The sequence below is a fragment of the Suncus etruscus genome, chromosome 8 (assembly GCF_024139225.1).
Source record: "Suncus etruscus isolate mSunEtr1 chromosome 8, mSunEtr1.pri.cur, whole genome shotgun sequence".
NCBI classification, from domain to species: Eukaryota; Metazoa; Chordata; class Mammalia; order Eulipotyphla; family Soricidae; genus Suncus; species Suncus etruscus.
The window spans coordinates 39,613,304-39,629,210 of record NC_064855.1 but is presented as its reverse complement, the minus strand read 5'-3'; the positions used below and the strand labels follow the sequence as shown (position 1 = coordinate 39,629,210).

The following is a 15,907-nucleotide window of genomic DNA, read 5'->3' as shown; positions in this document are numbered from 1 at the left end:
GCTCAGGGGGACCATATGGGATGCTGGTATTCTAACCACACCCGAGACCTTCTGCAGTGAAAGGCAAAGTGCCTTACCTCCATGCTATCTCTCCGTCCCCAATACAACCTGTTTTTATATCTGTATTTCCTTTAAAAAATTCCTTAAAATTTTTTTTTTTTTTTAAATTTTGAAGCACATTTGAAGGCTGCCCTTAGCTTAGGGCTTCTGGGGTGAGTCTCAGGATGATACAAAGGGCATGGATCAAAGGTGGGACTCCCCATAAGCAAAACGTGTACTAATCCTTTGAGTCATCTCTCTGGCCCCCACCTTCGCTTTTATATATTATCTTCTTTTTTTTTATATTTTTGGGGGCTACACACAGCTGTGCTCAGGGCTTACCTACCTCTCTGCTCAGTTATTATTCCTGGCAGTGATTAGGGGACCAAATCTGGTGCCAGGATTGACCCCATGTTGGCTTTACCTGTTATCTCTCCAGTCTCCCTCCCCCCCAATTCTCTTTTTTTTTCCTTTTTATTTTTTTGGTTTTGGGGCCACACCCGGTGATGCTCAGAGGATTACTCCTTGCAATGCCTCAGAAATCTTTTTTTTTTTCCTAGTGGACTTGGGGAATCTTCAGGTCTACATCTGCCATGCTCAAGAAAGCATATGGTTCCAGGGATGGGAATCTCTGAGTCCCCTGCCCTTATTTTCACTTTTTTGTTTGTTGTTTTGGGCCTACACCCAGTGATGCTCAGGGGTTACTCCTGACTATGCCTCAGAAATCCTGGCTTGGGGGACCATTTTGAACACTGGGGCATCTAACCACGGTTCTGTCCGAGGCTAGCAATTTTTGCCACTGCTCCAGCCTCTATTTTTCACATCTTTAACGTTAACTCTAATTCAGTGTCTTTGTATTTGGATTATATTAAAGGAATTTTTTGTTTAATCTGCAACCTTAATTTAAAAGTATAAATACCATCTTTAAGATAATAGGGTATAATCCTTCATAAACAGATTAAAATTATATGATTATTTTGTACTAAGGTTTTAATAGAAAAGGATTGGATCTCCTTCGGACACAAATTTTTCAGATAGGTGAGTAATAATCATTTGTTTCTTTTTTTTTTTTTTTTTTTTTTTTTTTATAAAATTGGTAAAATCATTGCTCTCTGCTTAGGTAAACTTAAATATTTGATGAAATGATGTGAACTTTTGTGTACTACTACCTTCATTTCTATTTAGATTTTATTAATTGTAAAGTAATATATCCTTTAAAATTTATACTTGAAAAATGTATTTGTATAAATGTTTACAGTGTTTTTGTTTTATTTTGGGGGGAAAAGGTTTGTATATATGTTATAAATTTAACAATTCATGTATAATGAATTTTTTCCAGAGATGATATTAAAAGTTTATACTTTTTTTGGGGGGGGGCTAGGTGTGGCCAATTGGATGGTGACCCAAAGGAAGTCTCACCAGTGTTTACTCAGTTCTTGGAATGTGTGTGGCATTTGACTGAACAGTTTCCACAAGCCTTTGAATTCAGTGAGGGAATTTCTTCTTCAGATCATGAACATATTCATTCTTGCCAATTTGGGAGAAACTTCCTTGGAAATTGTCAGAAGGAAAGAGAAGAACTCAAGTAAGAAAGATGGTTTAGGGGCCAGAGCGACAACACAGCGATAATGTGCTTGCTTTGCACACCAGTTGACCCAGGACAGACCTGGGTTCGATTCCCAGCCTCCCATATTGTCCCCCAAGCAGGAGCAATTTCTGAGCATCTAGCCAGAAGTAACCCCCTGAGTGTCACTGGGTATGGCCCAAAACCAAAAAGAAAAGAAAGATGGTTTAATTGAAGTGGATTTTTTTTTTTGCTTTTCCTTAGCCGTGTTCCATGTTCTAACAAAAAATTATAGTTGAGTTTAATAAAACAAAAACAATAAGAAATAAGACTAAATTTAAAATTTTATTATAGTCTATTGTTAGTACTTCTGAAGCTAAATACCCTATGAATATTCCTTCACATACTTGTGATTAATAGTAAAATTGAATTTCAGAAATTGTTTTGAAATAGAATGTACTATAGAAAAATATATTTAAGTTGAAGCACAATAAATCTTAAAACTAATTGATCTATATAACCAACTACCAGAACAAAAAAATATTTCCAATATACTGGGAAAGCCACTCCTTTCTTATTCTGAATCTATCTATCTATCTATCTATCTATCTATCTATCTATCTATCTATCTATCTGTCTGTCTGTCTGTCTGTCTGTCTGTCTGTCTGTCTGTCTGTCTATCATCTATCTATCTATCTATCTATCTATCTATCTATCTATATCAGTCTACTTTATTTAAATGTTCTAGCAAATGCTGGTGGTTAAAGATTTAGAACTGTTAGTTTCAAAATAAAATGAAACCTATTACATTTCTAAGCAGCTGGTTCTATATTTTTTAATTGCTTTATTTAAGCACTATGGTTACAAAATTGTTGATGATTAAGTTTCATTCATGGGGTCAGAGAGATAGCACAGCAGTAGGGCATTTGCCTTGCATGCAGCTGATCCAGGACAGACAGTGGTTTTGGATCCCGGCATTCCATAGTGTTCCCTGAGCCTGCCAGGATCGAATTCTGAACACACAGCCAGAGTAGCCCCTGATCGCTGGCAGGTGTGATGCAACAAAACAAAACAAAAACAAAAAGTTTCATTAAGACAATGTTCACCACCTCTCCAGTGCACTTTTCCCATCACCAATCCCTCTCCCACTCCACCTCCCCTTTTTGACATTGGTTTGCACTATTGTTAATGAAGGAATACCATACATATCATTTTATCTCCTTTTAACACTCTATATATTCCAGAGTGATCAGTTCCAATAATCATTGTCATAGTTGGATTCTTCTCCACCCTAATTGCAATCACGGCTTCTTTGTTGCAAACTTTCTTCCATGGACTGGTCCTCTCCTGGCACTCAAGCAAATGGTTTGTTTCTGTTTTGTTTTGTTTTTTTTTTCTTCTTGTTTTGGGGACATATCCAGTGATGCTTCCAGGTTTAATTCTAGCTCTGCATTTAGGAATCACTTTCATATAATAGGACCATATGGAATGCTGGGAATCGAACCCACATTGACCTCATACAAAGCAAACATGCTGTGATATTGCTCCAGTCCCGAGCAGATGGTCCTTTAGGGATAATAAATCTTGCTGCATTGGCTGCAGGTGTGTTTTCCTTCCTGAGTAGGGTCGTACACGCATTGTCAAATCAGTCTCTGAAGATAGGAGCTTTTTATTTAATTTTGATACTTAGGCTATCTGGATTTTGGAAAAATATATACATATATTTAATTTTATTTAATTTTGATACATAGAATTTCTGGATTTTAGATAAATATATATCTATATATCTATATAAATATATATTCATGTTGAGTTAATTGATTCAGATTTTTTTATGCTAATCAATAAAGAGTTTATAGATTCTTTTTGTTTTTGGTTTTGTTTTTTGGGTAAACACCCGGCAGCGCTCAGGGGTTACTCCTGGCTCTACTCTCAGAAATCGCTCCTGGCAGGCTCAGGGGACCATATGGGATGCCGGGATTTGAACCACTGACCTTCTGCATGCTATCTCTCAGGCCCCACTTAAAGATTCTTGAGCATACCAAATTTATTAGAGAGGCCTTACTCTGGTAGTAATCAATGAGTCACATTGTCTTATTCTTAAGAGTAGACAGAACTGAAAGCATGCAGAAAATTAGAAAGATATTTGAAGAAAATAAACAAGTAAATAATATAATGTGACAAGACAAACCAAAGAATATTAGAACTTTAGCTTTATGCCATAATAATTTGTAGTTTATCATAATCTGGAACAGGTAATTTGAAGATATTCTAAGAAAAACTTCTCAGTGCTAAAAATTTTCTAAAAATTGGCAATATAAATAAATAAATAAATAAAGTTTTAAAAAAGGGGGGTGTCCCGGAGAGATATCACAGCTGTAGGCATTTGCCTTTTATGTGGCTGATCCAGGAGGGAACTGGTTTGATTCCTGGCATCCTATATGGTCCCCAAGCCCTGCCAGGATCGATTTCTGAGTGCAGAGCCAGGAGTAAACCCTAAGTACTGCTTGCGGGTGTGGCCCAATGGCCAATCAATCAATCAATAAATAAAGTTAAAAAAAGGGGAGGGGTGGAGTGATAGTACAGTGGTAGGGTTATTTTGCCTTGCTCGTGGAGTGACTTAGTACAGACACTGGGGTTTGATCCCCGGGTGTCCCATATGGTCCCCCGAGCAAGAGCAATTTCTTTACATATATATAATATATATATGTATGTATGTATATATATACATATATATATATAAATATATATATTATATATAAACAGCTTGATTACAAATACGATTGTAGTTGGGTTTCAGTCATATAAAAGAACACCCAGCCTTCACCAGTGGCAACCTTCCCATCACCAATGTCCCAAATCTCCCTCTCCCCCCAACCCCCGCCTGTATTTGAGACAGGCTTTCTACTTCCTTCCTTCATTCACATTGTTATGTTAGTTTTCAGTGTAGTTATTTCTCTAACTGTACTCACCACTCTTTGTGGTAAGCTTCATATTGTGAGCTGGACCTTCCAGCTTCATCTCTTTTTGTTTCTAAAAATTATTGCAAACATGTGTTTTATTTTTCTTAAAACTCATAGATGAGGGAGATTATTCTGCATCTATCTCTCTCCTTCTGACTTATTTCATTCAGCATAATAGATTCCATGTACATCCATATTTAGGAAAATTTCATGAATTTCATCTTTACTGATGGCTGAATAATATTCCATTGTGTATATGGACCACAGTTCTTTAGCCATTCATCTGTTGAGGGCTTTTTGGTTGTTTCCAGAGTCTGGCTATTGTAAATAGCGCTGCAATGAATATAGGTGTGAGGAAAGGGATTTTTTTGTATTGTATTTTTGTGTCCCTAGGGGTATATCCCTAGGAGTGGTATAGTTGGATCATATGGGAGCTCAATTTCTAGTTTTTTGGAGGAATATCACTTTCCATAAAGATTGGACTAGACAGGCATTCCCCCAGCAGTGAATAAGAGCTCTTTCTCTCCACATCCCCACCAGCACTGCTTATTCCTCATTCTTTGTGATTGTACGTCAATCTCTGTGGTGTGAGATGGTACCCTCATTAGTTGTTTTGATTTGCATCTCCCTGATGATTAGTGATGTGGAACATTTTCATGTGCCTTATGGCCATTTGTATTTCTTTTTTTGTCAAATTGCCTGTCCATTTTTTGATGGAATTAGATGTTTTTTTTTTTTCTTGTAAAGTTCCATCAGTGCCTTGTATATTTTGGATATTAGCCCCTTATCTGATGGGTATTGGGGTGAAATAGTTTCTCCCACTCAGTGGGTGACTTTTCTATTCTGGGCACTATTTCCTTTGAGGTGCAGAAGCTTCTCAGCTTAATATATTCCCATCTGTTTATCTCTGCTTCCACTTGTTTGGAGAGTGCTGTTTCCTTCTTAAAGATGCCTTTAGTCCTCAATGTCATGGAGTGTTTTACCTACGTGTTATTCTATATACCTTATGTTTCAGATCTGATATCAAGGTCTTTAATCAATTTGGATTTTATTTTGTACATGGTGTTAGCTGAGGGGTCTGAGTTCGCTTTTTTTGGCAAGTCGCCTTTTTTGCAAGTGCAGCACCATTACTGTATAACCACAGTGCACACAACTTACATATGTTTTGAAAAATAGCCAGGGAGGGTGAAAGGGGAAACAGGGAACATTGGTTGGTGGAAAATGTCATTGGTTAAGATTGTTGTATATTGTGACTGTAACTCATCTCAGTCAACAACTTTATTTGTGAAAAAAAAAAAAAACAACTAATAAACAATCTTGTAAACAGTAGGTGTTTAAGTAAAAAAAAGAAATATAGTGCCTCTCTGAGAAGCAAAGAGTGTGATGGAAGGCACATGGGGGTTGGTGAGGCTTTGTGGAGGGAAGTGGACACTGGTGAAGGGATTGATATTGAAACATTATATGCCTGAAATCTAATCAAGAATAAATTGTAACTTGTGGTGACTAAAAAGAAAATAATGTCAAAACCTATTCTATCTTTATTCTTAGATTTACAGAGTATGGGCTTTTTTTTTACTATTAAATAATGTTCTGATTTTTCTTTTTGTTTGTTTTTGTTGTGGGCCATATCCAGTGATGCTCAAGGCTAATTCCTTGGTATCACTGAACCTTGTAATGTCCTGATTTTTCATAATTTATAATTCATAATTTCATAGTTTTTGTATTTACTAATATTTAAGATGTTCGCCTTTCTCATACTGTACACCACTATAACGCAGGTTTAGGATCTGGAGGAATAGGAATTAATAGATATTTACATCTTTAGATATCTATTTATTCTCTACATTTTGAGTATGGTTAATGTAATAGAGACCAAATTGATGAGAATTTATTAGGTAAGGCATTCAGTCATCTTCTTTTTTTTTTTTTTTTTTGGTTTTTGGTTTTTGGGTTCACGACCTGGCGCGCTCAGGGGTTACCCGCTGTCCTCTATGCTCCAGGAAAATCGCCCCTGGCAGGCGCCAGTGGAACCATATGGGATGCCAGGATTTGAACCACCGTCGTTCTGCATGAAAGGCAAAACCTCCATGCTATCTCTCCGGCCCCTGTTTAGTCATCTCTTAAGGAAAAGATACACCTGCATTTTGTTCAAGAGACCTGGTTTTGTTACATGTTTATGAATTAAAGAAAAAGGAGAATTGAATATAATACACATTCAGAAATGGCAAGGTTAACCTAAAAGCATAAAAACTAAACTTCAATTGTCCTTGTTAAACCTGTTACACTAAAAAAGAGTATTTAGCATCTTGAGAAAGAACTTTGTTTTCATTATGTTCAGGTTAAAGGAGAAGACATTTTCCTTGTGCCGTTTCTTTTGGATAACCAAAAAAAGTACTTAAATCCTCTCTACAATTCTAAATCACAGAAATTTGCAGTGGTTGGAACCAAATACAGTATCTTTCAATTTTAAGTAAGTGGATATTATTGAAGTACTTGGTTTATACTAATATTTTTTCTTTAAACACAATTTAATGATACTTTTTTTGTTATAAAGGTTTTGGTAGAAACTGTTCCACCAATTTTGATCGAACATTGCACCCCAGACAGTCTGTATTTAAATATAATAATGAATATGAATGAGCAAAATAAAGAATTTGAGAAAGATATTAAAGACTTAGAAATGTAAGGTATTCTAAAGTCTCAGATGTAATATATCTAGGAACATTAAATCATTTTATATCCTTGTGCTATCAGTGTAACAAAATCAGCATATATTAGAAGATTCAATAGGGAATCCATAATTGCTTCAAAATCAGATAGCCTCTAATTTTTTTAAAAATTTGGAGTTGCTCAGAGATTCTAATGTTGTTTTTTTTTTTTCTTTTTTAATTAAAAAACTTTAATGTAATTGACAGACATGTGGTTTACATTTACAAATATTGATAGATGAGTTTTAGGCGTATAAATATTTGAACACCAATACCACCACTATTGTCAACTCCCATCACCAGTGTTCCTATACTTGCATCATTCCCCATCTCCCACCCCATCTCTGCCACCCTGGCAGGTTTCCATGGTTGCATCTTAGATTTCATGTTTTTAGTGTTGTTGAATCTATGCTTTGTATTAGCTATACCATTTCCGACATCACCAATATAATTGAAGTCTCAATCACTAGTTTCCCATTACTTCTCTTTCTTACCTTCTTCCTTCCCACCTTGACTTCTTTTCTGTTCTTTTTCTCCCTACCACTGTGATCTAGGAGTGATCTAGGCATCCCTCTTTACTGACATTTTATTTCCTCATTCTATATACCACAGATAAGTTAAATAATTCTGTTTGTCTGTCTTCTTCTCTGATTACTTGGATTACTTCATTCTACATGGTATCTTCCAGATCTCACCAGATTGCAGAAAATTGTAGTTCATCATTCCTTGAAGCTGCTAAGTCTTTCATTGTGCATATTTACTACATCTTCATAGATCTGTTGCTGAACATCTAAGTTGATTCCATGTATTAGTTATTGTAATAATCATGCACTATTTTTTAAAAGGTTATAATAGACCAGGATAAAGTGATATTACAACAGGTAGAATGCTTGCCTTGCACACACCTGTGGCCAACACAGGTTCAATCACACATCTCCCAAGCCCAATAGAAGTGATTCCTCACTGCAAAGACAAGAATGATAACTGATCACCGCTAAGTGTGCCCCCTCCCCAAAAGGTAATAAAAGATATATATATGAAGTTGTTTGGACCACACCCTGTGTTGTTCAAGACAATTGGCTCTCTGTTTTGCTCAAGGTTTACTCCTGGTGCTCAGGGGACCACATCAGTATCAGCACTGAACCCATGTTTCAGGCAAGTGCATTATTCATGGCACTATGGCTCAAAATTTTATCACTTTAAATACTATATCTATATATTTTTTATTTTATTTTTGGTTTGGGGGGCCACACCCCCGCAGCACTCTGTTTACTTTTTGCTCTGTGCTCAGAAATTGCTCCTGGTAGGCTCGGAGGACCATATGGAATGCTGGAGATCTAACCTAGGCTTGTCCTGGGTCACCTGTGTGCAAGGCAAAATGCCCTACCACTTGCGCTATTCCACTCCTATTATGTACTAAATTTGCAGACCAAATTATGCTCAGCTCTCTGATAAGGGAAGCGAATTATTACTTGGTAAACTGCTGGGAAGCAAGAAATAAAAAGAGAGGCAAGCCCAGGATTCATGGTTAATAACAATGAGAATCAATGCAAGGATTTTGAGAGCATGATTTTAAGAATACTCTCAAATTTATATTATAAACACATTTATATTCACCTGATGAATCTTTGTAGGAAATCATGAAGAAAAGCTTCTTAGGGAATAAAACCTTTAGTTAAGTGTGTATTTGTTACATTCTGAATGTAATTCAGAATAATTGTAATTTCTGAGTGAATTAATTACAATTTGGTAATTTGTAATTTCTGAATGAATAGTTTCATAACATTTTCTTTTTCTTAAAATTACTTTATTTAAGCACTGTGGTTATAAAATTGTTCATGATTGAGTTTCAGTTAAACAACGTACACTACCCTTCACCAGTGTACTTTTCCATCATCAGTGCCCCCCCAGTTTTCCTCCCACCTTCCCCCTCCTTCTCTGGACATTCTCTCTCTCTCTCTCCCTCCCCTCCCCTCCCCTCCCCTCCCCTCCCCCTCCCCTCCCCTCCCCACTACTCCCCTCCCCTCCTTTTCCCCACTTTTGACACTGCACCATTGTTAATGAAGGGGTACCAAGTATATCACTTTATTCTCTTTCAATACCCCATTTTTATTCAGAGTGATCAGATTTAACTATCATTGTCATAATGGACCATTTTCTACCTTAACTGCAATCTCAGCCCTTTAATGCAAGCTTCCTGTCATGACATTTCTTTCATTGTGTTTACTTATACCTTCCTTTGTCCCATTTCAAATCGGAAGACTTAGTGATAAGCTGCATTAAGTATAAAAACTTAACTAACCTAGCAAAACTGTAAACAGTGAAGATTTTAAATACATTTTATTTGATTTTTTTTGAGGTAAAATTTCAGTTATTCATAGAGATAATATTTACCAAGACATGTTATTTTTTAACTAACATACACTTGACCTTAGTGTGTGCAATTAGTAATTTATCTCAAATTTGAATTTACTCTAGAAAATTAAACAGCATAAAAATAAGCAAACAGAGGAAGTTCTCACAAAGGAATTGTTAAATTCTGTTTGTCCTGAATCGCCTATCCTCAAGACACCCCTGTGCTTTAAGGACAAGCCCTGCTACCTGTGAATGATGCTCTTCGAACTATAGAGGGGCAGCAATCCAGCAGATAATCGTTATAGTGAATATGCTGAAGAGTTTTCCAAATCAGAACCTGCTGTGGTCAGCCTAGAATATGGTGTGGCAAGAATGACTTGTTAGATCCATATTTTCTAGCACTGTTTGTAATGTAATAAATGGATTGTTACGGTGATCTGATTGTGTGCATGACCAAAAGGAATTTCTCTAATATCAATCTTATAGTTTAACACTAGGTTAAATAGTTGAAGAAAGGACAACAGCTGTATTGGTGAGAGGAATAGTCAAGGAATGGCTTTCTATAAAAGTAATGTCAATAAATTTACTCAGAATTTTCACTGTATAGTAAATTGAGATTTCTGTATGATTTATATGTTTATTAGAGCTAAATATGAATTGCTTTCCTATATACAAATTAATTTTCAGAAAACCAACTTCACAAAATTGTTCCTAAATGATTTATATGGTGTGTACATTTAATTATGTAGCTATTACTTTACATATTTTGCTTTTTAGTGAGCGCTGTTTAATGTTCAAGTGCCATGAAAAGTATTTCTAAGAAAGCCTTAAGATCTGTTTTTTTTTTTTTTTTTATTCTGAAGTTATGAAGCCTGGAGTAGGAGTTTTCAATTTTTTTCTTTTGGCCAACTTTGTTTAAATCATAAAGCATTCTCATTATATAGAAGTCGCATGCTTTAATATTCTTACATGACAGTTGCAGAAACATTCAGTTAAGTTCTTATTTAGCTGACCCTGTTTTGTATTCAAAATGAATTAATTGAAGGTTTTATTGTGATCACCATTTAGTGCTGTACTTGAATACTTATTATTACAACTAGGTGATTGATTTCTTTACTATGCATAAGCACAATTGACTTTTTAATGTATGATACTGCATTCCATTGATTCTTTATTGTTCACTATTCTTCTGGTAACTGTTTGATAAGTCTAAAGAGTTAATACTCAAACTGGTGTTAGAAACAATTAATAGTATATACATTTGTATTTTAAAAATTGCTTTGTCTTTTAATGAGTTGTTGTTCTTAGAATTTGTTTACCCCAAAAACTTTTTGGGGTTAAAAAAAGTAGAAGTACAGATTGCAATTGGTTGCATGGATTTTAAAGCAGTAATTTCTATATGGTACATTTCTTTCTTCTTTGTTAATATAGAAGAACAACAACAAAAAAAGGAAAGTTAAGAATATTCTAATATAAAGTTAATGTTTAATGAAAACAATTTAAAGGCTGGAAAGAGTTTGATTTTTTTTAATATTAGACTAACTGTTTATTCTTTGTCCATATCTTTAAATTAAAAACCAAAAGAGCAATAAACAGGTGTAATTATATCACCCACTGACTTTAAAATGGAAAATTTAAGTTACATAGGTTGCAAGAGTTATAACTCAAACATACTAAGAAATTTAGTAGAGACTATCTTCTTGCTTCTCTCATTTTATATACATCTCTTAAAATAATTTTGGGCATAAATATCTTCCAAATGGAGAAAATCTATTATGAGAAATAGTAGAGAAATACTCCTTTACAAACAATAACAAATGCAGAGTATGTCTTTTTCAGTATTTAGGAACTATGACAGGTAACAGTCATTGTTGATCACAGGGAAAGCTTTTGTGCCTTGTTACTTAATGCAGTTACTGATTGTGATTTGTTAATCTTCATGGCAGTTTACTTTCCACAATTTGGTTTATTACTCTTCTATCTGAGTCATCAGTTTGTGTGCTTACATTTACCCACTCCACTTGGACTGAGAAATGGTTAACACTGAAGTGGCTTACAGGGTATATGTTGGCAAACAAACAAACAAAACCTAAAACACATTGTTTATGTCTTGTAAAATTGGACTTACTTTTGGTGTGTTTGGGTATGTATAGCATGTAAATTATTTCAGTATCATTTAAAGTAATCAAATGTTCATGTTCTACTTTGAATTTTTTTAAATAAAGTTCTGGGTTGTTTTTTTTTTTTAGCCCCTTTAACCTAGGTAAACACACTTGTACATTACACTTAATAGTATAAAGCTATGTGTGGTGCATTTCCAAAAGATAATGGATAAATATTAACTCATACACAAAAGCTATTTTCTAAAATTATAGAATAGGCCTAATGAGTTTTCTAGTTTTAGCAAGTAAATGAATAATGTTAAACTTTATTGTGTTCCTGTCACTGGGTGTTTATAATTACTATTTTATTTCTCCCTTACCAACTTGTTGATGGAAGGCAGGGTCCTGGTGTCTCTGGATTCAAGATAAAATGTCTTTCCAAAGACAGATCTGGATATAAATATGTGGCTGGAAATCAATTGTTAGCAAAGAACCTAAGTATCTCTGGGGGTTTTCTTATCAGAGTAGAGGTAGCTCAGAGAATTGGTAAATCAGTAAAAAATGATGGGAAGCCTTTTTAAATTCTTGGGGCCAGGATGATAGCCCAAAGATTTACTGTGATGTCTTTTCATGCTGTAGGTCTGGATTTATTTTCCAATATCCGCACTACATATTCCCTGAGCATTTTCATATTCCCTGAGCATTTTCTTAGCAACCCCTGAGTATAGAGCCTACTGTAGCACCATCAGTTGTGGCCCCCAAACCAAAAAACTTGGAAGTATTAATTCTTGTTATTTAATAGGAAAACAGGGTAATGTGGCTATTGCCAGAGATGCTTTGTTTTGTTTTGGGGCCACACTTAGTATCATGCAAGGGTTATTCATGCCTTTGCATTCAGGAGTTAATCCTAGTGGGGCTCCAAGGGACCTCAGTGGATGCCAGGGATTAAACCAGTTGATGCCAGGGATTAAACCTGGTTGACCAATTGCAAGGCAAACATCCTACCCATTGTACTATCACCACAGAACCTCAGAGTGGCTTTTTAAAAAGAAATTGTTAAAATTTTAAAGCATTGTGATCTATAAAGTTATTCATAGTTAAGTTTTAGACATACAATGTTTCAGCACCTATCCCACCATTGGTCAGCCCTCCCTCCACTAATGTTCCTGAGTTCCTCCACCCAAACAGCCAAGTCTGCCATTATAACTGGCAACTTTTTTTTGTTTGTCTTGTTTTTGGGCCATACCCAGTGACACTCAGGGGTCACTCCTGGCTATGTGCTTTGAAATTGGTTTGGGAGACCATATGGGAGATTGGGTCTCCTGGTTAGGGAGACCATATGGGAGATTGAAACTCAGGTCCGTCTTGGGTCAACCATGCTCCTATAACTAGCAACTTTTTAATGTTTCGTTGTACAGTGGATCTCATGGTTTCATTGTTAATTCTTCGACTTGGATATTTAGTTCTGTCCTTTTTTTTTTTTTTTAAGCCAAATTGAGCGGGGGGGTGGGGGGTTTATATACCAATATCTGTCCTTAACACCTTAAATGCATCTGAGTCTCCCTGATCCCTGCCCCTCATTAAACACCTGTGTTTCCTTTTCACTGTGTTCTGGGGCTTATTTTTAAGCTATTGCATTTCTTCATGCAGTTTTCCTAAATGCCATATATAAGTGATATCATTTTGTATTTATCCTTCTGGCTTACATCATGCCCCCCCTCACTCTTTTAAACTACTTCTCAGCTCTTCTTGCTTATACTTTCCCCTTTATCACAGCCCCCGGCATCCACTGATCTTTTTACTGTGTATAGTTCGTCATCTCTGGCATTAAATATAGCAAGAAAATTTCAGTTAGCTTCTTTCACTTAAAAATGCATTTAAGGTTGTGGACTAGAGTACAATGGGTAGGACATTTGTATTGCAAGCAGCTAACCCAGGTTTCATCCACAGCACCCTATATGGTCCCTTGAGTACAAAGCCAGGAGTAATCCCAGAGCATCACCAGGTATACCCCCATCTACCCCCCCACACACAAAAAATGTTCTGGTTTTCTTTCATAGAATGATAGTTCACCCCATACACATACACAGATTTTGTGGGGGTGGTGTTGAACTTTTTGGGGGATACACCAGGACTGCTCAAGGTCTGTGCTCAGGGTGATGCTTGGGGAAACCTTATGCTAGTGTTTGAATCACGATTGGGCACATGAAAGAGAAGCATCTTTATTTCCTGATTTAATCAGATCACAAATATTCACAGCACCAATCCCTTCACTAGTGTCTAGTTCCCTCTACCAATGTCCCCAGTTCCTCTCCACCCTAGCCTGCCTCTGTAGCAGCACTAATTTTATACATTTTAGGTGTTATGATTTATTTCAGTTTTATTATAGGATTTGATGCTTAACATTTTACCACCTTTTAGCATCCTCCCAAGTACTCCTGAGTAACCACTTCCTTCCACTGCAGTGTTCTTTGCTCTGTTAACATCGTTCCCTGGCCTCAAGCAGCAGGCTTTCTACTGAAAACCAGTACTCCTCATTCTTTGTTTCTATTACCTTTTGGCATTTGTTATCCTTCATTTATTTTTAGTAGTAAACGATAGTTTGTTCTTAGTCTATTCACTGTTTATCAGGATGTGGGAGTGGAGGGTGCTTTAACAGTTCAGTGATAGGGTCTGAGAATGTGATGCTGCTTAGGTCCTGCAATACAAGGGACTATCAAGGCCTCACCTGGAGATCCTTGGGAGGGCCATTAGGCTATAACTGTGGTGCTTTGGAAACTTGCATTGCAAGGGATTGAATTTGGGCCTCTGGCATGCAAGGGCACATGACCCTGATCCTGTGTTATCTCCCTAGCCCTCCATTTCATAAAGGATAACTGATTTGCATGCAAATATGGTAATTATAATATGTGCATATATTTTTGGGTTTTCAGCTCCCTTGAGTAAATACTAAGGAATGTGAAGATTGCTGTATTGGTAGAGTAAGACTATCTTCGATCATAAGAAACTGCCAGTCTGTCTTCAAAATGGTTGTACCATTTACATTCCATACCCATTAGCAATGAGTGAGAATTCTTACTGCCTCACATCTTTGCCAGTGTTTTGGTGGTGGTGGTGTTCTAGATTTTGACTACTCTTAAAGGGTGTACAACTAATTTGGGGAGTGGAATTTCCAGAAGATTAAGATAGAATTAGTAGTTGACACTCTAGTTTTTTTTTTTTTTAATGCCAGTCATCTGCAAAGCCATTTAGAATATTGTGTTCTTTTTTTTTTGGGGGGGGGAGGCACCTGGTGACGCTCAGGGGTTACTCCTAGCTCTGTGCTCAGAAATTACTCTTAGCTTGAGGGACCATATGGGATGCTAGGGGATCGAACCACATCTGTGCTAGTCATCCTTGTGCAAGGCAAATGCCCTAGCCGCTGCACCACCATTCTGGCCCCATAGAGTACAGATATTCCTCGCTTAACGACCAAGTTCCGTTTCAACGACTCGGTCATTAATCAAATTGGTCGTTAAGTGAGGAACTGCATGAACTGTATACAGTAGTACAGTATAATCATAGTACTTGACAATACAGTATTCTGTATAAGTAAAATAACGAGAAAGATCAAACTGAAAACTTCCACTTGTTTTAATTTGCATAGGTTGTATAATTTACACACGAAAGATCAAACTGAAAACTTCCACTTGTTTTAATTTGCATAGGTTGTATAATTTACACACAGTACTGCAATGTGTTACAGAACAAAGTTAGTAAAGTAGGTACTTATAAAGCATCAAAAACCACAGTACTGTAATGTAGCAAGATGGAAAAAAGACATTTAAAATAAACAAAAAAATAAATTCAGGCTATTATTCTAGTCAAACGAATCCTTCAAAATCTTCACCTGTGTCATCAGAGATATTATCAGGAGCTGCTGAAGGCCCAAAAGATACATGATGGAGTAGAAATGGAAGCATTGGTAGTGCTTGGTATAACTCCAAAAGTATCCACTTAGAGTGGTCTGCTTTGGTCATTTTCTTTCTTCATATATTCACGATAGCACTTATAAAACTTTACTTACTTGTCTTTCCACCTTTGTGAATCGTTCAACATTCGGATCCACACTCTCAAGTTCCAACATAGCTGCATTCACTTTTGAGAACACACCAGCTAATCCCTTAACAGTAAACT

The 15,907-nt window shown here is 36.3% G+C and overlaps 1 protein-coding gene across 1 annotated transcript in view; it reads left to right on the top strand.

The window, feature by feature from the left end:
* MTMR6 (myotubularin related protein 6) overlaps nucleotides 1-12,060 on the top strand; it is a 49,798-nt gene extending 37,738 nt beyond the window's left edge. The window contains 6 exon segments of the mRNA XM_049778351.1: nucleotides 1,027-1,068; nucleotides 1,413-1,624; nucleotides 6,905-6,927; nucleotides 6,930-7,003; nucleotides 7,005-7,036; nucleotides 9,753-12,060. Coding sequence (XP_049634308.1) covers nucleotides 1,027-1,068; nucleotides 1,413-1,624; nucleotides 6,905-6,927; nucleotides 6,930-7,003; nucleotides 7,005-7,036; nucleotides 9,753-9,885 — 516 coding nt within the window. The 3' untranslated portion in view covers nucleotides 9,886-12,060.
* Nucleotides 12,061-15,907: the final 3,847 nt, after the last annotated feature.